Source organism: Cucurbita maxima, unplaced genomic scaffold, assembly GCF_002738345.1.
Source record: "Cucurbita maxima cultivar Rimu unplaced genomic scaffold, Cmax_1.0 Cma_Scf00036, whole genome shotgun sequence".
Taxonomy (NCBI): Eukaryota; Viridiplantae; Streptophyta; class Magnoliopsida; order Cucurbitales; family Cucurbitaceae; genus Cucurbita; species Cucurbita maxima.
The window spans coordinates 1,786,913-1,811,810 of record NW_019272052.1 but is presented as its reverse complement, the minus strand read 5'-3'; the positions used below and the strand labels follow the sequence as shown (position 1 = coordinate 1,811,810).

At 33.1% G+C, this 24,898-nt stretch overlaps 4 protein-coding genes across 9 annotated transcripts in view; 1 reads left to right on the top strand and 3 right to left on the bottom strand.

Annotated features, from left to right (window-relative positions):
* The window catches only part of LOC111468267 (dnaJ homolog subfamily C member 17), a 5,173-nt gene extending 4,668 nt beyond the window's left edge, over window positions 1-505 (bottom strand). For all 4 annotated transcript variants that reach the window (XR_002714728.1, XR_002714727.1, XR_002714726.1 and 1 more), the window contains exon 1: window positions 129-505. The gene's annotated coding sequence lies outside the window, so the exon portion shown is untranslated. The remainder of the gene's footprint in view (window positions 1-128) is intronic.
* Window positions 506-7,086: 6,581 nt separating this feature from the next.
* LOC111468189 (tetracycline resistance protein, class D-like) lies at window positions 7,087-13,440 on the top strand. 2 transcript variants are annotated; one of them, XM_023113319.1, is made up of 15 exons: window positions 7,087-7,297; window positions 8,997-9,108; window positions 9,911-10,023; window positions 10,107-10,229; window positions 10,839-11,053; window positions 11,176-11,251; window positions 11,657-11,743; window positions 11,839-11,919; window positions 12,040-12,072; window positions 12,292-12,345; window positions 12,431-12,472; window positions 12,607-12,685; window positions 12,793-12,863; window positions 12,942-13,052; window positions 13,148-13,440. In XM_023113319.1, exons 1-14 carry the CDS (start codon window positions 7,127-7,129, stop codon window positions 13,029-13,031), a joined length of 1,347 nt encoding a protein of 448 aa, XP_022969087.1. In that variant the 5' UTR covers window positions 7,087-7,126; the 3' UTR covers window positions 13,032-13,052; window positions 13,148-13,440. The 2 variants fall into 2 exon arrangements, with proteins under 2 accessions (XP_022969087.1, XP_022969086.1); XM_023113318.1 differs by having other exon boundaries at window positions 7,088-7,297; window positions 13,162-13,367.
* A 1,473-nt stretch (window positions 13,441-14,913) lies between these two features.
* On the bottom strand, window positions 14,914-17,538 carry LOC111468074. The gene is made up of 4 exons (XM_023113122.1): window positions 17,193-17,538; window positions 16,288-16,385; window positions 15,522-15,779; window positions 14,914-15,206 (listed from the first exon to the last, which is right to left on the bottom strand). Exons 1-4 carry the CDS (start codon window positions 17,536-17,538, stop codon window positions 15,033-15,035), a joined length of 876 nt encoding a protein of 291 aa, XP_022968890.1. The 3' UTR covers window positions 14,914-15,032.
* Window positions 17,539-18,243: 705 nt separating this feature from the next.
* Window positions 18,244-24,880, bottom strand: LOC111468181 (DDB1- and CUL4-associated factor 8-like). Of its 2 annotated transcripts, XM_023113303.1 has the most exons (6): window positions 24,722-24,880; window positions 24,528-24,669; window positions 23,896-24,147; window positions 20,606-20,749; window positions 19,734-20,459; window positions 18,244-18,628 (listed from the first exon to the last, which is right to left on the bottom strand). In XM_023113303.1, exons 2-6 carry the CDS (start codon window positions 24,639-24,641, stop codon window positions 18,413-18,415), a joined length of 1,452 nt encoding a protein of 483 aa, XP_022969071.1. In that variant the 5' UTR covers window positions 24,642-24,669; window positions 24,722-24,880; the 3' UTR covers window positions 18,244-18,412. The 2 variants fall into 2 exon arrangements, with proteins under 2 accessions (XP_022969071.1, XP_022969072.1); XM_023113304.1 differs by lacking the exon at window positions 24,722-24,880 and having other exon boundaries at window positions 24,528-24,712.
* Window positions 24,881-24,898: the final 18 nt, after the last annotated feature.

Sequence of the window (24,898 nt, the reverse complement as noted above, 5' to 3'; positions counted from 1 at the left end):
ATATATATATATATATATATATATATATATATATATATATATATATATATATATATATATATATATATAGCAATCAAAATAAGCAAAACAAAGAAGACTAGAGAATTTCATTAAGGAAGTAATTTTACCCGACAATTTCTGATTTCTCCAAGTATCTAATTCAACTACTTCTTCAGATGATGCTTCTAGCTTCGAATTGAAGAAAGCTCGTTGTTAATTACTCTTTTGCTCCGTGGAGCTGAGAAGGACGAAAGTGAAAGATAACAGTGAGGAGGACGAAGCAGATTTCAGAAGAGAGAATTCTTTCAATACTTCACTTGGTCTGCGACCGGCGGCGAATCGGCTGGGCTTCTACTGTATTGGGGAGAGGGAAATTGCCAAGAATAGGATGAAAATTTTAAAGAAGCAAAAACTCGTTCTTGTTCGCAACCCTAATTTTCTGAAAATCTCATCTGCACTCCACGACTGCGCTCGACATGCAATTTCGCGCGCCTAAGCGATCGCAAAAGAACTCATTAATAAGTCATCAAAATTATAATTTATAGATAATTTAGATAAATAGTCGAAAATAAATTTAAAATCCATTGAAACAAATTAATTGCATTGAAAACATGTAGACACGATAAATTATATAGTAGTATATTTTGAGACGATTCAGACATAATTTTATAAAATAAATATAATATACAATAATATATTATTTTAATCATTTTTTTTTCTTCTCTTATTTACGAATATAATTATAAATGGACAAAAAAAAAATTATAATTCTCTCAAAAATCAAAATCAAAATTATATAATTTAGAATTTTACCACTCAGTTTTTTTTTCCCACATTTTTGTCTTATAAATTTATTCATTTGATGAAAACATGCATGACTTTTCTACCCTTGATAGAGATTGATTAAATTTAAAAAAAAAAATTATAACTCACTACCAAATTACAATTACGTGGAACCTTTATTTCTTTAAATAATCATCCAATTATATTTTCGTTTTTCATTTTAATTAAAAAAATGAATAAAATAATTTATTTTAAAATAAATTCAAATGTTAGCGTTATTGTACAACTTACCATTTATGTCTCATCTACATAATTTATACGTTACCGTCACGTCAAAGTTGATAAAAGAATCATTTTGAAGCAAATTTAAAAGGAAGGAACAAAAATGTAATTTTTAAAAAATTAAAGATATTAAAGTATTTTAAATAACAATATGATTTTTCAAGATCATATCAATAATATTAATATTCATCTTATTTATAAAATTATTTTATATATAAGCTATAAATAATACATAGCTACATATTATTTAAAAATTCAAATCAAAATTAAGATAATTAAAAGCTTTAATTACATCAAACAACATATCGTTTCTCTTTATATTAGCTACACAAAATACATTAAAAACATTTATTTCATAAAGAAATAAACGGTCAAAAATAATTTAAAAAGAGTAAATCAAATCCATTTCCACGGAAGAAATAGATCGATAAAAAAAAATAATAAAAGGGAAAAATAATTTACACCTGGATAAAATAAAACAGCAAAAAAAAAAAAAAAAAAAAAAACTGAAATTAGTTACGGTTCTACGACGTCGTTTCATCTTCAGAATGAATCGATCTCTTCAGGAATGCTCTGCAGCGCCGGACTCCAAGTCGCGGCGGCTAGTTTCGCTCGGAGAAATTGCTTTCGTCTCACAAGAGCCAGCCTCTGTTCGACGGAGACCGACGACGGAGCAACTCCTCCTCCGTCGCCGCCGCCGGCCATGGCTTCGAGAACTTGAGCTAAATCTGTCTTCTTCACCACCATCTTTATCCGTACGACTCCGTCTTCTTCGTTCTGAGAAACAAAACCAGTTCCTTCTCTGCTTACTTTGGCAATGGCTTCCAGTAGATTACTGGCTTTCGCATTTTTCCGGCCTCGAGCTCTGAAAATTCGCCGGAAAGCTCCGTTCGGCGACGCGGTCTGCTTCCCGTCGATCATATTGTTAGGGTTTCGGTTGCAATCGGATCGAATCGGCATCGGAATCGGGGACGTTTAAATAGAGGGAGGGAAACTAAGTGGTTACGAAGATTTGGCGAATATTTAAATTACAAGAACGCGGCTCGAAAGCTGGATTTTATTTTATTTTTTTCAAAATTGAAAATTCCTGATTCTAGAAAACGAGAATAAATAATTACTTGAATTATAATTGATTGGATATTTTTAATAGAAGTTTATGTTGACATATTTAATAAAAAGTATTTTTAAAAATCTATTTCTGAGGTTTAATCCATTTTATTAAAACAATTTCAAAAAAAATATATTTTAGTTTTAAATTTTTAAAAATAACCATTCAAGTAATGGTTATTATTATTTCTAGGTAATTAAAGTAATTAAAAATTTTCATTGAATCAAGTAATTAAATGTTTCATCATCTCCATTCCCACTGTCTATTTCTAGGCAGTTGTGTACAAAATATTTTTTTATAAGGACACGGAAACCTCTCCTTAATTTACGTTTTAAAATTATAAAGCTAACGACAATATGTATCGAGTCAAGATGGACAATATCTGCTAGCAATGAATTTGAGTTGTTATAAATGGTATCAAAGTCAGACATTAGGCAGTATGCTAGCGAGTACGTTGGGCCTTGAAGGGGGTTTATTATAAGGTCCCACATCGTTTGGAGAGAGAACGTGCGAGTCAGGACGCTTCGCCCCAAAGGGGGGGTGGATGGTGTGCTAGCGAGTATGCTAGGCCCGGAAGGGAGGTGGATTGTAAGATCTCATATCGGTTGGAAAGGGGAACGAGTGCCAGCGAGGACGCTGGGCCTCGAAAAGGGGTGGATTGTGAGATCTCACGTCGGTTTGAAAGAAAAATGAATCATTCTTTATAAGGGTGTGGAAATCTCTCTCAGGCATGTTTTAAAATTATAAAGCTGACGACAATATGTATCAAGTCAAGACGGACAATATCTGCTAGCAATAGGCTTGAGCTGTTACAAATGGTATCAAAGTCAGACATCAGGCAATATGCTAACGAGGACGCTGTGCCCTGAAAGGGGTGGAATGTGAGGTCACACATCGTTTGGAGAGGGAACGAGTGCGAGCAAGGACGCTAGGCCCCCAAAGGGAATGGATGGTGTGCTAGCGAGCACGATAGGCCCCGAAGGGAGGTGGATTGTGAGATCTCATATCGGTTGGAGAGGAGAACGAGTGTCAGCGAGGACGCTAGGTCCCGAAGGGGGTGGATTGTGAGATTTCATATCGGTTGAAGAGAAAAATAAAACATTTTTAATAAGAGTGTGGAAATCTCTCCATAGTAGACGCGTTTTAAAAACGTGAAGCTTGTGACAACAAATCAAAACAGACAATATCCTAGCAATGAGCTTGAGTTGTTACAAGAGTGGTGGGTTTGGACTATTACATATTCAATATTCTAGTAGGTCAAATATTTAAATAATAATATTAATAATTGTGATTAAAAAAAATATAAAGGCTACCTTCCACATGCAAATCCTATTTATGCGGACAAAGGAATAATAATAATAATGTATTAAGGGAGGTCATATTTGCGTAACATATTTTAATGAGACCAAAGCCATCGGTCTATTAGGGAATTGAATGTTGTTTTTTATAATATAAAAACTATATAGTATAAATGTGTTTTGTAATGTTGGTAGTGGAAAAGAATTGGGAGGCATTCTTTTGCGGAGATTAAATTTGATCTTCAATTAAATATTGTATTTGACCAAAATTTATAAGGTTGGTAAGAAATAATTTAGACCGTCAAACGATTGGCTAGCTGTTCAAAGGCCTTGTTTATATTTGTTGAAAAAATATCGTATACTTAAATTATATCATTTCATTGACTTACGTGATTCAATCATTCCATCATTGTTATCTTTTAATAACTCATCATTAAATCATATTTATTTATATTATATATTCGGGTTCGAATCAACATAAATTTTAATATTTTAAGTAAAATTTATAATATGAGGTATCAATTTTAAAATTTTAAAATAAAAATTTTAAAATTTATTAGAATTTAAAAAAAAAATTATAAATATTAGAAATGAAAAGACGAAATAGATCAATTATTAATTTTAAAATTTTTAAAATTAGTAAAATGAGACTTTTACCATTTATAAAATACAATTGAAAATAACCCAAAATTTAATAATATTTTGTTTAATTTAACCCAAAATAATTTTCTAAAATTTACAATATTAAAGAATTTTTTTTTTCCATATTTCGAACCCCAATGCTATATTAAGAATGGGCTGGAATGATTTTTTTTTTTTATTTTTTTTTTTTAGGGTTAATGGTTAAATTCGAATTGAAGTATAAAAATTTATATTATCACAAAAAATAAAAAAGTTATAATGTAAAATAAAATTTAATAGTTTAATTAAAATTTAAATGCTACAATTTATTTTATTACTAAAAAAATATCATAATAGTTTGAAGAGTATTATTTATTAATGTTATTAAATACTATATATTTTAATAATAAGTATTGTTATAGTGCTTATTTAAATTTAAATTTCTATAATAAATGGGAAGAAACTATAATTAATATTGAATTTTCTTTAAAAAGTAGTCATCTTATTTGCTTTTTTAAACACAAAAGAAAAAAAAAAGAAAAGGAAAAACGGAGGGAAAAAAGAAAAAGAAAAAAAATAAAGCTAGTTTGAATTTCCACCCTCGTTAAACTAAAATTATTTTATTTTTTTCTTTTATATATATATATATATATATATATATATTGTTTTTTATATATAAAAAAAATAAAGTTGTCATCTTATTTGCTTTTGTGTATAATATATATATATATATATATATTAAATGCATGTGATGTAAAAATAAAAATATTATATTTAAATATATGTACCAAAACTAAAGGACATTACAACTTGTGCTATTAGAGTGGCTTTAGCGCTTTAGAAAGAACGTTCATACTCGACTAACAATTTCGAAAGGTCTCAACCTATGTTAGGAGCGGGAACGTCCTAACTGATTAGTCGAACTTTTCTTTCTTTGAAGCTGTTAAGAATGAGAAATAGAAATAAAATTAGAAAGGTGTATTTTCATTGATATTCATAAGTTTTAAATATGATATCATCTAACGACTAATATCTTCTCACAAATAAAATATAAACTAAGAGAATAAAATAAATTATAGAGAGAATATTAAAATATATTCCATAAATAATATATGCGCTAAAAGCGTTACTCATCCCTTTAATTGGATTAGAAATATCATAATTATAAATTTGTGGTTATTAACGTGAATTTGTATATTATCTTGAACGTAGCGTAATAATATATATTTTTTACTCGGATGTTTAAAAGATAAACTTTTAATTAAAAAAATGATTTATATAAATCTTAATCAAATTGGAATTGCTTCCACGTATTGTGTTGAAGTATATTCAAATATAGCCGTTGCCAACCTTAGAAGCCACGTTTTTATTCCTTCTTCCTTTTTCCTTTTACTTTTGCACCCTCACCACCTCGTTTTCAGTACACAGTGTGATGTCTCATTGCTAGTTCCTCCTCCATAAACACCTCTTGAACTTTCACGTTTGGCGTGTTTTCTCTCTCCTCGATTCGATCCTTCAATAATGAACTTGTTGCTTTCGGATCATTAAGTATTTTGATTTTATTAATACGGGTGACCGACAATTTTGCATTATTATATGTATGAGAGAGAAATTATAAATACAATATGTTAAATTAGGTTTACAAATTCAGAGTTATTACGAACAAATTATTGTGTATAGACTTTATTCCATAAACTTTCGTTTGAATTTTCGGAGGTTTTAATGTATTTTTCAATTTTAAAGTATTGTTTTTAAATTTTAAGTTATAATTGTTGGATGATGAAAGTCCCACATCGATTAATTTAGGGGAATGGTCATGTTAGACGAACACGACTCTCCACAATGGTATGATATTGTCCACTTTGAGCATAAGCTCTCATGGCTTTGCTTTGGGCTTTCCAAAAGGCCTCATACCAATGAAGAGTGTATTCTTAGATTATAAATCCATGATCATTCCCTAAATTAACTGATGTGAGACTTTCATCATCCAACAATAATTAGTTAGAGGTTATTATGGTATTAATACACAGGAGTGTTACTGTCTCATTTATTTTCTAGTCATTCAAGTTGTTGCTTTTAGTACCAATATTTGTATATATTGCTTGTATACTAACTGGGTTTGATGAGAATGCAGACAAATGTTTACCTTTTGTAAATGAAATAAAGCTACGGTTTGGACTAACAAAATGACGATTATCCCGAGATAAATTTGAAAGAAGAATTTCATTTTTTAAAACATTATAACAAACATATATTTCTAAATACTCAAGCCACGTGCTACTTTTTGTTCAATTAAAGATAAGACACCTAGTATGGATGACGACATCACTACAAACCCATAGAATCGAAGTTAGGGTAGTGCATTTTCATTATTTTAACATGATGTTATTTTCTTTTATTTTCATTGATGTTTACAACATTTAAGTCCCCAACACTTTTATGAAATGTTTTAAATGATCTTTTCCACGCGTAGTAGTCTTGTTAGGTATGCAATAATGTCTTTATTTCATTAGAAAAAGTAGATCCGTTATATTAGAAGAATTAACTAATTTTTATTAAAAAAAAAACTAATTAACATGCGTGGAATGAAAAAAAGTACGAGCATCACAATATAGCTTATAATAAGAGTCGAATATAAATTTCGATAATTTATACACAATAATATAAATTTAAATTTGAAATATTTTTGTTGGGTATATTTAATGCGAACCCCACCAAAAATATTTTTTAGGGGCCTCACACAAATTTTCTAATAAATGACTAAATTTCTACTAACCCGTTATTTCCAAAAATTGCAAAGAGACAAATTATTAAAAATAAAAAATAAAAAGCGTTTTATATTCTTTTTTAAAATTAGAACAAATTAAGTCCCCGTCTTTGAGCTGGGCCTGATATTCCACTGGGCCCCCATCTTCTCGATCGACCCGAAAGCAAGGTATGAATTAAACGCAAAGCCTTACGAATTAAACGCAGAGCCTTCGAATATATATATATATAACAGAAGAAGAAGAAGACGGAGAAGGGAGAAGAAGAAATGGAGAAATTGTTGAGTTGTGGGGTAAGTCATCTGTTTGTGACGCTGTTTCTGGCGACGGCGGCCGGAGTAATGGTGATGCCGACGATCACCGACGTGACTATGGCGGCGCTCTGCCCCGGCCGCGATGAGTGCTCTCTCGCCATCTATCTCAGCGGCTTCCAACAGGCGGTAACACAACGAACAACCTTGCTTCAATTTTATTTTTATTTTATTTTTATCTGTTTGTGATTGATTTTGAAGATAATTACCAAAATTTTATTAAAATTTCAAATATTTTATTTTTTTTAATTTTAAATCTATAAATTAATAATACAAGAGCTAGTGGTGTATATAGACTACAAAAACTTGTAATTAATAATATATTTAATCTTATACGGATTTCTTAATTTACTAATTTGATATATTAATTTTAAAATATATATTGTTGGAAATATTGGAATTTAGAGATTTTTTTACGATATTTGTGAAGTTAAAAAAAAAAAAGAAAAAAAGCCTTGGCCGGTGGTGGGAGGGTGGGTGGTGGTGAAGTGGCTGTGCGTCAGTTGGGGAAGTGGGTGGTTTTTACTTTTTAGGGTAATTTTTTTTTTATTTCATTTAAATGTTTGGATTAATGGGTTTCCCTTTCCATATTTTTCTGGAATGCTCCAATATTCAATTAGATATTTTTAAAGTTTTTATTTCAATTATTATTCTCCAAGTTTTTTCATTTATTTCAGGGGATGAGAGCAAATTTTTTTTAAAAAAAATTATGGATAATTTTTTTATATTTTTAATATATATAATATTTATTTCAAATAATTTTCAATGCATAATTAAATGTAAAATATTTTAATAAATTCAATAATATTTTAAATATAATTTTGATTTTTTTTTAAATTTCCAAGGTTGCCCTACTTAGTCTTTCATATTATATATATATATATAGATAAATATAATCACCATTTTTGGTCTCGTTCAGCTAACACACAAAAATTTCGACCCTCTCCCTCTCCATTTAAATGTGTTACAATGTATTTTGACGAATATATGTTTTAACGCCTGTCCAACCAAATATCATGCTTATTAATTATTTATCTATCGAAATTAATTTTGATAGTTTAAAATTTTTCGTTTAAATATATAAAACTAAATATTACGTTTATTTTCAATGATGAAAAATAACATGTATGTAAATGATTTTAAACTCGATCAAATCGATATTATAATCAATTTAAGTAAAGTTTAAATTAATGAGACTTGGAATATCTATTCTAAAAGTAGAAGATTCTTGAATTTAGAAGTCAATAATATTCCAAATATCAGAGTCACATAATTGTTTTTCGTGTCAAATGGGAAATTCACAGTGTTTGAGGATAGGATATTTTTACCATTTTTTCAACCTGCCTCACTCTCATATTTGAAAAAAACTGTCTCATTTACGAATTTTCGAATAAATAAAATTTAATATTACCATAAATAATGTATAAGTTATTTTTAGTTTATTTAGTTAAAGGGTTGGTAACAAAAAAGAAAAAGAAAAAGAAAAAGAAAAAGAAAAAAAAAACATTTTAAAGCACTTTTGACAAAATTGTTTGAATAAAAAATCACTTTAAAAATACAAAAAATATCAAAATACTAATAATTCAAATACTTTTGTCAACATTACTCTGGAAAAGCAATCTTTTGAATTTAATTTAAGATTTTCACATCATAATTATTTTAAAACTCCCGTAAAGCATAAAATATTGAAAGTAAGGCAAAAATAAAATAAAATTAAAAATTTGTAAAAATATAATTTAAGAAAATGAAAATGAAAATAATATATTTTTTTATAAAATTTTAATTTTTATATTTTTGTGAGAATATAATCGTAAATGGAAATTTGCAGTTAACGGGATTGGGAGCAGTAGTGATAACGCCACTAGTAGGGAATCTGTCCGACAAGTACGGAAGGAAGGCGCTGCTAACGTTACCGATGACAGTCTCCATTATCCCACTCGGTAGGTATGCCTCCACTAAAATATCTTTTCCAAATTCAACTTAAAACTTAGGTCTTATTTAATTTAATTTAATTTAGTGTATGTATAGAGATCAATTTTCTTTAATAAATTTAATATAAATTGAACCTATTTTTAAAAAGTCAAAACCTTTAGGCGGAAATTCAATTGGACGTTCGTGCGCACCTAGCATCTTGCAATAATAGGTCATTGACTCTCGAACAAAGGAAGGGACTGAACAACGTAAAAGTCGTGGTTGATATTATACCTTTCTATTTCATTTTTATTTTCAAATTGAAAATCAAGGTATTAGCATTTTAGAAAGACTTTTGGACGTAGTGGCTTGGCTAAGAATTTCAAATTTTCAAAAGGGCTTTTTTAGCCAAGTCTGTGGAACGTTCACTTAGCAAGTGCCACTATCGTGGGCTTGGATGACTGAGCTAAAGATTCGACCAAGTCATGGCTAGTGGAAAAAGAAATTGTTGGCTAGCATCGTCGAAGAGGCTTGATGGGAACATACTCATAATTACGTGGACACGTTATACATAATTGAAGCGAAAAAAAAAAAAATATATATATATATATATATATATATATATATGTATATATATAAACCCTAATTATCTTTTTTTGGTGGAGACGTCTTTATTTCAAATTTTAAATAATTTTTAAAAATAATCTGCGAACGTTTATGGTATAAAAAGGACATGCGGATTTTTATTTTTAAATTAACCTTTTAAAAAATGCTTTGGAAGTATTTAGCTTCTGAAAGCGCTCTCATGGCGATTTGATTTTTCGCGCGCAGCGATATTGGCGTACAGCAGGGAGAGGAACTTCTTCTATGCATATTACGTTGTTAGAACTCTCACGGCCATGATCTCCGAGGGCACTGCCAGTTGCCTCGCTCTCGCTTATCTGGTAATTTCTTCACTCATCTCTTTCAATTTCGTGCAAGTTTCCGTCCAGTTCTACTCAATCTGATGCTCCGATTACTTTCTCAGGCAGACAACACTTCACCGGAAAAACGAGCGTCTGCATTTGGTTTGCTTACTGGAGTATGCTCTGCTGCTTTTGTATGCGGAACTTTAGCATCTCGCTTACTCGCCACGGACTACATTTTTCCGGTATTTTTCTTCATTAGCGAAATGAAACTGATCTCTTGTTCTGTAGTTCTATGTTTCGAGATTCAATGCGTAGAGGTATAGTTTTTGTTCTTCTGTATATTTCGATCAAATTAGGGAATTTCTCTACAATGAGAACATTCATCTATGATTACAACTGTCTACTGCGCTTTTGTTCTATAGTTGTGTTTCGAGATTCCGTGGTAGACCGGCAGTGATATTGTTATTGATATTTTGTATGTATTTCGATGAGATTGCTGCGATCTTCTCTATAATCGGTACTGTACACATGAGAATGCTTCTCTGTGATCCTGATTGTCTACTGATCTCTTGTTCTACAGTTTATGTTTCGAGATTGAATGGTAGTGATACTGTTATTGTTCTGCCGTATATTTCTTTTAGATGCTGCCGTTTCATCTATAATGGTAGTGATACTGTTACTGTTCTGCCGTATATTTTTTTTAGATGCTGCCGTTTCATCTATAATCGCTACTATACATGAGATTATTCCACTATGATCGCAATTCTCTACTGGTCTCTCGTTTGTTCTATAGTTTATGCTTTGAGATTCAATGGTAGTGACGGTATTGTTCTGCTGTGCATTTCAATCAGATTGCTGCAATTTCCTCTATGGTCGCAATTTTGTACATGAGAATCTTTCTCGAGGATCGTTTGCCAGGTGGAAGTGATTTAGTACAGCCAATGTTGAAGGAAGAAGTACCAGAATTGACCGACCGCGAAGACGATGGTGGTGAATTCCCGAGACCGACGTCGGCTTTCAGAAAGATTCCCACTCTGAATGATGTTATTGACTTAATCATGAGCAGGTAAATGAGAGTTGTCAGCTATCTGCTTGTGCATTTTACAGTGAGAACTGTTCTTTCTTCCTATGACTCTGCAGTAAGCCATTCTATTTAATAACGATAGGGTACAACTTCGTTGTTTACAGTACGCTACTCTCACAAGCCGCAGTTGTTGTATTCTTCACCGGCCTCGGAGAGGGAGGATTGCAAGCCTCGATAATGGTATGTCAGTATTTTTCTTCACTATTGCCTCTATATTTAGTGAGATTTAAGGCCAGTAGTAGTTACTTTGAAATATCTGAAAGAAGTATTCTGAAGTGTTTAGTCCGCTAGTGGAAATTCTACTCAAATTTGACACACGTAATTGTCACGATCAGGACTTTGTCAAGCTGTTAGAGTGTTTCCTAGATCAGAATAAAAACATTATTTGAATTCTTTTTATATTTCATTTTCAGTGATAACCGAACACAAGACTAATTAAACCCACAATGATCTTTACTCATACAAATTGCCTATCAATTATTCTTGAAAGTAGTTTCAGAAACAGGAACAGGGAATCTTTTATGAGAACAACGTGAAAACAACTGCCAACTCTCTATCTGATAGTTAAATTGTATTGCATTGCAGTATTATTTGAAAGCTCGATTTCACTTCGATAAGAACCAGTTCGCAGATTTGATGCTAGTTTCTGGGGCAGCAGGAGCGGTTTCGCAGGTAGAATCTACGTGCTTTACTAAGAGGATCTGGTTCTTTACACCGTCTTCTGCTCTTACTTCACTTTTAGTTAACTGCTTTATACATACGTGCAGCTTGTTTTGATGCCCTTGTTGGCTCCTGTTCTATCAGAAGCCAAGTTACTTTCAATTGGGCTTTTGGTGGGCTGCATCGGTGTAAGCACCTCGGACTCGTTGCTTAGTATTCCATTAACAAGTTTTTTCCTTCTACTATATAATCAGTAAAGAATTTGGTCATTTAACCAACATTGCTCATTATAAGTTGATTTATTGCAGATGATCATTAACAGCATTGCCTGGGCAATTTGGGTAAATCCCTCGCCAATTATCAAGAATTTCTTAAAATCCTCTGTTTTTTTTTTCGGCCTATGCTTGAGGTGTAAAATTGAACCATGTTAGATATCATGTGATTTTATCAAACTTTTCAAATTTTAGATATCGACTTGCGACTCAGTTTTTCCATGCGCGCACTTAAAGATGGTTTGTTATCTGACTCTCATTATATTTCTTTATTTCTTTCTTGCCCAGGTTCCTTATGCTGCAACTATATTTTCTGTTTTCTCTGTTTTCGTGAATCCAAGTGTAAGCTTTAAACTTATCCCTTCTATACGTTTCTCCCGACTGATGCATAACCATTCTTGCTTATTGTGATCTTGGATTTATACAGCTACGCAGCATTGTATCAAAACAAGTCGGTCAACATGAGCAGGTAAATAAAGATACTTTTTACTAGTGAAAATTTCATATTCAACAACCATTAAATCATCCATATCACAACATTGTCTATAATAGTTTCTATGATCTCACAAACTTTTAGGCCATTAATAATAAACTCATTTACAGGGAAAGGTTCAAGGATGCCTTTCAGGGTTAAGCTCTCTCGCCCAAATTGCAGCTCCCATCATTTTCAGTCCTCTCACAGGTTTGGACTCCAATTCTATATATATATATATATATATATATATATATATATATTTTGAAACACAAGGGGCTCGATTTAACAATTTCATCTAATTCATTGATGCCCAGCTTTATTCTTGTCTGACCATCCACCCTTCAACTACCCCGGCTTCAGCCTTTTGTGTATTGCCATCACTTCAGTAAGTACCTGAATTTGTACTAGCTTGAAATCTTCTCCTCACGGCTTTACTTAGCAATTATACTTAAAAATTATGCAGATGATTGCTTTAGTTCTAAGTCTCATGATGAAGGCGTCCCCAAGTAGTTCGAGTCAACAAGCCAGTAGCAGCGTCCGCACAGAAGCGTAGCCGTTGTAATCTGAGAACTTGGTATGTCCAATATGTATAAGCTTTTGAAGGTGAAGCCTCTCATATATAATGAATTATATGTTCTGAGGATTGATAAAGTGGAATCCATTTTGAAGATTTATTTTTTCAGCCTCAGTAGGAAGTAGATTTTCCAGTATGGCTGAAGAGAGTATTGCAATCAGCTAGCCAAAAAGGATGCAACGTCTTGGATTTTGCTGGTGTGTTATCCAACTCTAGTAATTTTGCATTTTAGGTGTGTAATTAAACTAGGATTTTGGACTTGTGCATGGCCATAGGTATTAAGAATATAGCTTGAATATAGTATGTCTTTTGAGCCTTCACTGAGATTGCTTGGTGTAGAAAATTCAAACGTTGAAGTGACTATAGATTTAATCAAGTTAAAATATCATTTTTAGTAATCATATTTTTAAGTCTAGATTCATAATTAATTTAAAATTTTAGGCGATGTACCTTCAATAGATCTTAAAATTAGAGGTAAAATAATATACCCAGTAAAAGTTAAGAGGTTAGTAAAATGGTGGTTAAATTGTGGCGCCGGGAAGGGAGGGCATTGCCAGAGAATTTACCCATGAATGTTGTTCAAAATCAAGCTAATTGCGAATATTAACGACAAAATAGCGTGAATTTCAACCTTGCCGATAAACAACCTAATAATGAATTTGAATTTCAATTAAAATACGTAGAAAAGACTATACTTTTAGTTGCATTTTTATGATTGAGTTTTGAGTTTTGAGTTTTGAGAGTTCAATACTAGTTGCCCTTCTAATTATTAAAAGAAATATTTTTAGATTTTAAAAAAAACAGATTATATATATATATTCCTTTCCTTTTCTTCTTCCTTTCTTCTTCTTCTCTTTCCCCTTCCTCCTCTTTCCTCCCCTCCTTCCCATGTTTAACATAATCATAATAATAATAAAAATAATAAAAATCGAACCGAAACCTTCGATTATAAGTCTGAAACGAAGGGTTGCTTCATTTCAAATGCCCGATGCCCAGATTTGGGCGTGGACCTCTTTTTATCAATCTATATAAATATATATTAAATTTGGGAAGGGGGAGAAAGAAGAGGAAAGAGGGGAACTTTAAAAAATAAAAAAAATAATAAATTGTTCGACAACTTTCGTTATTATACTAGGATGAAGATGGAGATGATCAGTTGAAGCATTCAAGGCCCACCAGAATAACCTACTATCTAACATATTTTCTTATCCAGGCAACTACTTAATTCTTCAGCTACTAAATACAATCGACTATCTAATTCACACCTAGAAAGTTAATTACCAATTCATTCATTAGTGGCTTCTAAGAGATTTTATCCAACTATGAAGACAAAATTATAACTCTAATTTTCTCCAAATTTAAGGACTAAATTCGAAATTTAGCCTATTTTCATCCCTATCTTTCCATTTCTAAACATAAGAGTAAATCTGTCTGCTATAAATGATCCAATAGCCCAAATGGTTCGTCATGTCCATTCATTTCCTAAAGTTGTCTGGTCCGCATTCAATTCAACTGGAACTAATGGAGGAATTAGCATCTAATGAGTTGGCTTAGCTGTAAACCAATTGGCATTCTTCTCCTCTTCCTCCGCCCTCTCGAAACCTAGCTCTTAGAGTTGCATTTCCGAGCTAATATTCCACTTAATCCCCGAATGGGAACTATCACACTCAGCCATAGAAGCAAAAAATAGGACAGAAAAGTGAAGAACTCTCTCCACTACTAACTACAATTTCTAAATTAATCCAACTGCTACATCATCCCTTTTGAGTTTAACTGCAACTAAGCTCCAATAAAGAAAACTAGCTGAAGATCAGAGTGCATTTTAAATTTGTTTGTACTGATTTGACCTGCAGAATCTAGGTTTTAAGTTTGTGTCCAAATTGAGTTCCTATTTGATATTTAGAACAATATACATAACATATAATTATTCTTGTACTGATGAGTCCAGAATGTACATACCCTACGGGCGTAGTATTTACCTCATTGTATCGGGAATGTATCGTCATTTCCATCTTCTTCCATGTCTAGATATTTGAAGTTCAAATCGCCCCATCCATTGCTCCCATAGTTAAAACCCGGGTTGACGTAGCATTTCATCTCATGAAACAGGTTCAAGTTGTCCACGAGCTTGTGGTATGCATTGCATCCACAACACTACAAGAGTGGAAAAAAGACTAAGCTCATTAGTTTCGTGTCAACAACTAAAATAGCTGATAGATTATCAGCTAATTACATGCAGAAGCCTCAAGACTACTATCTGAATTCAAAGATTAACGTGTCCTGTTCAAGATTGATTTCTTTGACATCAATTCTTCCCCAAAAGAACATTGAACGAAACTATTTCAGTTGGAAACCGAGCAAAAAAAAAATAATAATAATAATGGAAACTATATGCTTCCATTCTACTCAACTCAAATGGTCAAATATGCACTTCCATCGATTCATTCCATGAATGTTGTGAAATCTTACCTGTACAAACACAGTGCCATCAGTATAAGCATGGGGGTTGATTGCCCGTGTTGTTCGTTGCCCACAAATGTTACAAGTAAAAGCCACAAGCATTCTTCGCCGAGGAGATTTTGTGAAAAGAGACCATGGGAAAGTGGAGACATTCTCTGTGCCTGAATTGGCCTCCAGCCCAGCCGGAGCTGGGGGGCCTTCCATGCCAGATCCTGTCGTCCACCCTCTTCCCGCAGCTGCACCAAGCACCACTCCCATTGCAGCATCCTAATGCAGAAAGGAAAACAAACAGGAAAACTTTACTAGAAATAAGATCGAACGGAAAACAAAAAGAACATATATCTACTTTAGTTCTTAATAACGTAGACTATAAATGGCATGTTATTTTAAAAAAACAAAACAGAACTTCATTAGTGTTCAAACACCACTAGGGCTGCCGATTTTCATATTTCCTTCATGGCTGAGCTGACTATGAATAGGATTCAAACCAACCAATTGTACCGATATAAAGGCTTATGAATTCTCTTATTCGACAATCATCGTTTTCCTTCTTACAGAAATTCGAATAAACAATTCTCTCTAGTTATTTGTTTTTTTGGAAGAGAAAAATAATAGGAAACCGCAAGATCATTTCAAATAGTTGTGTGTATAACACAAACCATAAGTTTTATCACGCGGAAAACTCTCAATAGGATGAATCTGATCATCTCAAATTTGCAGCAACTAAACGAAGAGAACATTAAATTAAACTAATAATAATATACAGAGAGGCTACCTTTGAAAGAGGAGAAAGGGAGAGATGGCGTCTACTGAGGATTGGAAGGTTCCTGATATTCTTCGAATCAGACTGAGAATCAGATTCGTTCTCGTTACCTAAACACACACTCAGAAACTTAAGCAGGCAACTCCAAATAAGAAAGAAAAAACTAATAACACAAAAATTACTTCGAAGACGAATCAAAACCAAACGATAAACAGGATCATTGAGGTAGGACAAGCAACAGCTTCGACAACACACAGATTTCAATTCTTCACACTTCTCGTCAAGAAAAGATGCAAACAAATAGAAGAAACAAAACCTGTATCTATTCGGAGACGAATAAGAAAGAAAGAAAAAACTAATAACACAACAAATTACTTCGAAGACGAATCAAAATCAAACAATAAAAAGGATCATTCAGTTAGCACAAGCAACCGCTTCGACAACACACTGATTTCAATTCTTCACACTTCTCATCAAGAAAAGATGCAAACAAATAGAAGAACAAAACCTGTATCTATTCGGAGACGAATTAGAAAGAAATAAAAAACTAATAACACAGCAAATTACTTCGAAGACGAATCAAAATCAAACGATAAAAAGGATCATTCAGCCAGCACAAGTAACCGCTTCGACAACACACCGATTTCAATTCTTCGCACTTCTCATCAAGAAAAGATGCAAACAAATAGAAGAACACAACCTGTATCTATTCGGAGACGAATTAGAAAGAAATAAAAAACTAATAACACAGCAAATTACTTCGAAGACGAATCAAAATCAAACGATAAACAGGATCATTCAGCTAGCACAAGTAACCGCTTCGACAACACACCGATTTCAATTCTTCGCACTTCTCATCAGGAAAAGATGCAAACAAACAGAAGAAACAAAACCTGTATCTACTCGGAGACGAATACCTTTGGAAGCGTGCGGAACTTGAAAAGATCTCAGAGGAAGCATCCTGTTGGGAGAGGATATAGGAAAAGAAGAAGAAGAGGAGATGATCGCAGCAGAAGAAGCGTTGATTAACGACTCCATAGACGGTGAAATCGAAAGCTCTACCGGAGAGAAGCGGATCACAGAGAAGAAGCCTCCGTAGGACGACTGGAGAATCAGAAAGCAGAAGACGAAAATGTAAAGAAGAGGCAGAGCAGAAGCCAATAAATTTGGCACGCAAAATATCGCGGGGACGGGGAACAGAGTTTTGAGGACACGAACGACCGGTGGCCAATGTGGGCTCAATTTCCCGTCAACCCGGCCCATTACTATTTTTTTCCTGAGATTTGATCCACAAAGGGAATTGCAACCCGGTATAATTATCAATTAATTTTTTTTTAGTTCCTGTAAATTGTAATCAAATTAATTCTTTTTAAACCAATATATATACATATATATATATATTTATTTATTTATATTTTGACATATAGGACCAAAATATGAGTTCGAAAACTCATGGGTTGGATTCGAATATACTAAGAAACACAAATTACACCAAAAAATATATATATATTACCTATCCTAAAAAAAAAATTATTTTTTTGGTTAATGATATATACTTTTTTCTGTCCTCCGTTCTCTCGAAACAGATTCTAATGGCATGAATAGGATGAACATTAGAATGAGCCAAAACATAGATACGATTGGAAGACTAATCAATTGAGATGGATAGAAGCCCTGCTATCGAAGGAACACACCCAACAGTGTTTTATCTCGTGTTAGAAGTACTCCCGTAAATCACTGAAGTTAGAATAAAAGATTGAGATTACTTCGATTCAATACCTCTTGATTCAGAGAGAAAATACGCATTTACCTTTTGAGTCCCTCATCTCGATCTCTACAAATGATCTCTACATATGGGAACACGGGAGGAACCCATAATGATAGCTAGCAGAACTCATCATAGAAAATGAAACAAACAAGACCATCAAAAGAATGCACAAACTGAATCCAAGCCAACACGGGAGGAAGTCATAATGATAGATAGCAGAGCTTTTAGCTATTAATACATTCATATGAAATTTGATAGATATGATTCATAATGGCATTCATGCCTCATTCCTATTTTATACACAATTAGCTATCACGTTATTCAAATTTAAAGCCAAAAGGTAAAGCACAAACATTATCAATTATAACACTAATCTTCAGCAGCATCACCAGCGTTGTAATCTGAAGAGCCATCACTGTTGGAATTGCTGAATGTCATTATCAACTCTAAGATATCCCTATTTGGGGTAGAGTTTTCTCTTCCTCTTACAGGGTTTGAATTCCGTCGTCTTCGCAGTGAAAACAGTTGCATCATCACCTCCTCCGGTAACGCTAAGCGGTGCATCCATCCTCTAGGCTTTGGATTCTGAGAAATGCGGAGTTGAAAACCATTAGATCAGAAGAATTGTCGTCGACTATCGACATTGTCTGCAACTTCATCAAATCCATAATCAACGAAGAAACCAAAATCGATATTAAAATTCTATTCAAGTTCAACACCATCGCCTTCACCTTCATTATCTTTATAGTTATCATTGAAAACAAAACAAAAACCCATGTTCTTCATCTAATGAAGGAATTGAACCAGGTAATCTATAAACACCAGAGAAATAAATTCTGCTCATATCATCTACAGAATGTATATGGCTGTGGGTATTAGCCATTTCCTATTCACATAATCAAATTTGGACATCTATTGCCTAGGAAACTCTAGGGAACCTAGATGACTTCTGAGCTCGAAGCTATCTCAATTGCCTCGAGGTTTCTTTCTTTCTTTTTATCGAACAAGACTACCACATGCCCATATCATGTTCTTATGGCATTCCTTAGTCAGAGAAATGTATTTGCAACATAAATAGTACTCCACCTAGATGTTTCCAAAGAACAGAATACCTGCCTGATGTCTTCGAAAAAAACACAAATGATTTGGTAAATAAAGCAACCAGATATGCTATTAAGGTCTCATCATACAAGATAATTTCAATTGGTGATAAAGAACCACTCAACTTAATCGTAAACTGATGGGAATGTTATTGGGATATTAAGAGTAGGTTATACTCTACAAGTCTACATGCAAAAAATCAAGAGGGGAAAACAACACAAACTCATCCACACAAGCAGAAGACAGTAACAAATATGTTCATGTGATCATATTTGAATACATGAGAGGATAAAGGTAGTAGTTTAACCTACAATCAGAATCTCCCCACTTCCCTCCCTAAGTCGACATGTGAGTATCAATTTTTTTCAGATCATAACGATGATGATAATGATGGCAATAGGAACAAGAGGTAGCAGTATGAAAAGATCAACAAATACCAGAGTTAATAATACGATATGGCAGGTGCTATTATACTTACGTCTGGAAAGGATATAAACCTCAATAATCCAAAGAGTTAACTGCCATTCAATAAGCTACAGTAAAGCATTAGTATTGGCATTAAACTAAAGAATGAAGATGACATTCCTACCTGTTCAATTTTCTCAGGCAGAGTAGCCCTGTGGCGGGAATTTGGAGTCCATATCTTGACGTCACTTTCAATTCCGCTACTAGCAAGCATGGTCATGTGAGGATGGGGCTCGATGCAGTTCACAACATCCTCGTCGGCTTTCATGACTCGGATTAGCTCTCCACCTTTTTTCCTCCATATAAATATTCTGCCACAATCAGAACCACTGATCACATACTCGCATTTAGGTCCAAAAAAATTGACGCCTTTAACTGTCTCACAGTTTCTATGTCCTTTATAAACTTGTGGAGTACAATTCACAACTTTTTCAGCTCCCATTTCACTTGTATCACTACTCAGAGATACTGGAGATACTGCATTTGGGTTTGGACCCAAACCCATGTCCCTATTGAAAAGATAAATATATTCATCATTGTATGAGACAAGGAGCTCACTCAGCTCTGAGAAGGCTAGACCTGTTATTCCCACTTGCTCATCAGCAATCAAGTGAGGGGGGCAATAGCAGTCTGCAGGTTTACCAGAATCAGTCGACGTCGACCCTTCCCCCCCACATTTGCGAATATCATACAACCGTGCATACTCGTCTGAACCAGCAACAACAACGAGATTTGGATTTCTAGGGTCCATAGCAATTGCATTTAGCTGAACCGTTGACATGTAACCTGCCCTATTGCCAACTGATTGGCAAGTGAACAGCTCAACGGCAGCCCCAGTTCTTAGATCAAACTATTAAAAGAGTAAAGTGGACAGTATCACATTGCAATTCAGCGATAATAAAGCAGAATTGTCCTTGGAAAACATCTAAGTAGTAATACTTAGATAGAATGTTGGTGGAACATAATATAACGACAGAACGAACAATCAAAACTCACACGTTGCACCAATCCATCTTCACCACATGTATAAAAAATATAAGGGCTCCCAGGCTCAATGGCCAACTTATGAGCTCGCCCTTGATGACTGCCAAGTAGGGAAGTTTCTACACGCCCACCATTCAAAACCTGAGCATGTCTCACCTGATTTCAGCAAATAATACTCGTTAAGGAATGAATGTTTTAGTACAGAGCACAGATAGACAAGCTTTTTGTAGCGGGAGAAAACCAAAGTGAAAATTCCGCTGACAGAAACTAAGCAGGCAGTTTAACCTAAATAATTAAAAAAAAAATTATTTACTCTTAAACACACGCTAAAACGTGCCTCGCCTCTTAGGTATATCAATGGTATACAGTGAGTCAGGTATATTATCAATGAATCAACATTAAATTAACATGCACTTTATTAATAAATCATGTATATTATTTGTCTATTGCCATTCAATTAACATGTGTTCAAGTATCCAAACTTCATTGGTGGATTAATACTCATTTACCATGCATTTTGGGTTCAGAATTAAAATATATGTCGACATGCAATATACAAATCATATCTATAAATCGAAGAATTCCACATCAATAATAACCAACATGAATATAAAATCTAACAACAGGGTAAGGTCTATAACTTAATTTTGAAGTAAAAAAAACTTAATTATTAAATTAAATACTTTTTATAATTCTTTTGATTTGCAAAAACAATAATATTGATATCGATATTTTATTGATACATCCATAAAATGGAAATTCCATTGTCAAAATCGATAATGATGTTCTAATCCTTGTTTCATGTATAACATTGATAATTAGTATTCATTTTACAAGAGTAAATCAGGTATGCCAATAGTGTACCAACATTCATTAAACTGCATTTCAATAATAAATTATATATATCATTCATGTCCCGAGATCAATTTAAAACATAACATTGGAGTATTAGCATTCATTTAACTAGCATACATGTCAAATATATTGGTGTATGATCATTCATTTAAAATGTATTTCAATAGTATCATTCACACACCTAAAAATTACGAAGAGTAAGATCAAAATTTGCCATATTTGCAACTTGTTACTTGTTAGCAGATTTGCAAATATACTAAATATTTTTGCTGCCAATTACAAACTTCCCTTGCCAAATGATATTCCTGATAATTACTAAAATACTGGTTAAATGAATATAGATATACAATTGAAATACCTGATAAGTACTAAAATGCATTTTGATGGATGCTCATACACCAATATTACATCGGAATGCATGGTAAATGAATGTTGATACAATACATAAATGAGATAGTTGATTTACCACCAAAATGCAATGTTAAACAAATGCAAATACACCAATGTTAAACCTGAAATGCATGCTAAATAAATGCTAATACTGATGATAAACATAATTTACTACTAGAATGCATGTTAATTGAATGCTAATAGACCAATATTATACCTAATATGTATGTTGAATATTTGTTAAGATATCAAAGAATGAATACCGATTCATTTAAAATGCATGTTAATTGAATGCTAATACACCAATTCATGTTATACGAATGATGGTACAACAATTTTATACTTGAAATGCATGCTAAATGAATGTTAATATACACTAATACACATGATTTGATATATCGATATATGTACAGTACTTTAACAGGAAAATGTCTTTTGGAATCTTGGTTTTAAAGTCCACTCTTACACTAAGTTTGAGTGAATCGGTATTCATTCTATACTTGAAATGCATGTTAGCTCAATATTAATATACAATTAATACACATGATTTGTTATCTCGATATGTTGTACCTTACTTTAACAGGACAATATCTTTTGGAATCTTGGTTTTAAAGCCCACCCTTACGCTAAGCTCGAGTCATAGACCAAAACTCCATAATTTTGTAATTCACGAAGCAGTGTCCATCATCTCATTTGACCAATACAAAGATGAAAAAACAACTATTGGAAGCTTCATAACTACAAAGTATAACAAAAATTTAAAACTAAGACCAGTAATTATTGCATTGTTATATCAATATATAAATGAACCAAAAGAAGAAAAACAATACAAATCGAGAAAATCTAAAATTTACGCACTGATATACTATGAAATATAAAGTACATAAGATGGTTGACATACCAAAATTAATGTGGAAACCTACTAAAACAAAAGGCACGAAACAATACCCTATACACTTTATATTTCATATATCAGACAACCGATACACTTTTAAATAAAGGTAAAATCGGAATATTAAAGAAATTAAAAAATTAAATTTTTTTATAAAAAAACTATATTTGCAAAACTCAAGAACTATGGCTAGATTTGCAAATACTAACATATTTTGCTATCACCTGTGAAAATAGCTTCATTTGGATCAAGAAAATTTCAACAAGACAGAATTTCATAAAGATTTCTATCATCCAAAGTAGTGGAAAGAGATCGACTTCAGCTATTGCAGAGGGAGAAAAATACTCAAATTTGGAGGAGTTTCTTTGGCAATGACTTTATCAGGAAGAAGAAATCGTTTGAGTAAGAATCCAGACATAGTGACAGACTACTGTGACAATCTCCCTCTTAATGAACATCAGCCAAATATTATTGGAAAGGATCAAGTGATTGTCATCACAAAATGTTTCTTCCACAATAGCAAAGGACGAGTTCTTGATAACATACAAAGACACCAACAAAAGAACTTTTGGAAAGCTAGTGCCTCATCAAAGGCCTCAATAAACGATGGTAAACATTAGGCAGTTGTAGTACGTAAATCTGAAAAAATGGAATTAAAAAGAAGCGTAGAACACATGTCTAAACAATCAAGATAGAATTGAAAGAAGAAATTGCTTCTTCTATAACAAGCCTCTATGCTCCCCAAAATGTAAAAAGTAACAAGAGATTATGAATCACCTCTACCTTCGTTGTGTTTGTGGCCAGGTGGTTATCCCTTTTGACAAACCTTGGACTAAACTGGTGTTTCCCTAATGGCATTGCACATTGGCTCCAAGAGTCGCCTTAGATGAAGGCTCAAAAGCAAAGTTAAAATAATTGTGGAAAGGTCCAACCAAAGCACTTTTAATTCCATTTAGTTAGAGAGAAACAATAATGTTTTTAATGATAACTACATGAACTTTAATGACTTTTAGCTAACTGTATTGTATAGATAACTGTACAGTCAACCTATATATATATATATATAAACAGTTATTGACTTTAGTAATAAGAACAATGGAAAACCAGAAGGGTCTAATTCCATGCCACAGTCTAGAAAAACCAGCCCATGAACTAGATGATATACCTGCCCATCCGCAGCACAAGTCACAATGCTTCGGTCATCCGTGTAAGGCATGAATTTTGCTTGAAAAACATTGTTATTATGACCAGATTGAAAAGAGATCTCGACCTGCCCGGCTTCCCAATTCCAGAGAATCACCCGCCTATCATCAGAGCCTGACACTAAAACGTCACCAGCAGCATTAAAGCTCACGGTGTTCACACAACCTTTGTGCCTTTCCAACTTCCTGAGAAGACCAAGTCGGAGCACGAGATCCTGAAATTACAGTAACAACAATAACAATAAATCCTGCACGGTACAATAAAAAGGGGCAAATTACTAAAACTATACAACCAAAACAGTATAGTTGTTCAATCAAAACAAAAATCCTTGTTATAATGCAACACAACTAGATTCATTCCGTTTGGTTTACTCAGTTCTAATCAAACATTGAACAATCAGAACAACACTACAACCTGGCAGGGTCATTTCTGCATACAAGAGAATCCAGAGAGATTATTAGAGAAGGACTATTAATTCAAAAGAACTATCTATAAAAACATAAATCAAGAGAGATTACTAGAGAATGACCAAGTATCTATAAAAACAGAAATCGAGAGAGATTACTAGAGAATGATTATTAGTAGAGCAAATACCTCCAGCGCACCAAGACGGTTGGCAAAATTGCGAGTGGAAATCTCGCCGACCTCCCGCTTCAAGAAATTAACCACTGCCTTGCTGGAATCATCAAATCTGGCCCTCTTGTTCATTTTCGAATCCAAATAAACTTAAAAAGAGAAGAAGCAGAGTAATCTGATCAGATTACGGAAACTAAAAATAGCCAGTCGAGGAAGAAGAGGTCGTCAGGGAGGAAGAAGGCTATGAACATCACAAAATTTTGTGTCTGGCTTTGTCTGAACAGCATCGGCGTTCACAGCTTTAAGTGCAAGCAGAAGAGGCATCGAAAGTCGCACGATGATTTTGATCGTCCTATTTGTGAGCTCCACGTTAACGCACAAAGACACGT

Excerpts from the sequence above, each read along its gene's own strand:
- LOC111468189 (XM_023113319.1), top strand. The coding sequence starts at position 7,127 with ATGGAGAAATTGTTGAGTTGTGGGGTAAGTCATCTGTTTGTGACGCTG. Across the intron at positions 11,744-11,838 it reads CAGCAGGAGCGGTTTCGCAG|CTTGTTTTGATGCCCTTGTT; the intron begins GTAGAATCTACG and ends ACATACGTGCAG. Across the intron at positions 11,920-12,039 it reads TTTTGGTGGGCTGCATCGGT|ATGATCATTAACAGCATTGC; the intron begins GTAAGCACCTCG and ends GATTTATTGCAG.
- LOC111468074 (XM_023113122.1), bottom strand. The coding sequence starts at position 17,538 with ATGGGCCGGGTTGACGGGAAATTGAGCCCACATTGGCCACCGGTCGTT. Across the intron at positions 16,386-17,192 it reads AGTTCCGCACGCTTCCAAAG|GTAACGAGAACGAATCTGAT; the intron begins GTATTCGTCTCC and ends GTGTGTGTTTAG. Across the intron at positions 15,207-15,521 it reads ATGGCACTGTGTTTGTACAG|TGTTGTGGATGCAATGCATA; the intron begins GTAAGATTTCAC and ends CCACTCTTGTAG.
- LOC111468181 (XM_023113303.1), bottom strand. The coding sequence starts at position 24,641 with ATGAACAAGAGGGCCAGATTTGATGATTCCAGCAAGGCAGTGGTTAAT. Across the intron at positions 24,148-24,527 it reads ACCGTCTTGGTGCGCTGGAG|GATCTCGTGCTCCGACTTGG; the intron begins GTATTTGCTCTA and ends CTGTAATTTCAG. Across the intron at positions 20,750-23,895 it reads CTTGTGCTGCGGATGGGCAG|GTGAGACATGCTCAGGTTTT; the intron begins GTATATCATCTA and ends TGCTGAAATCAG.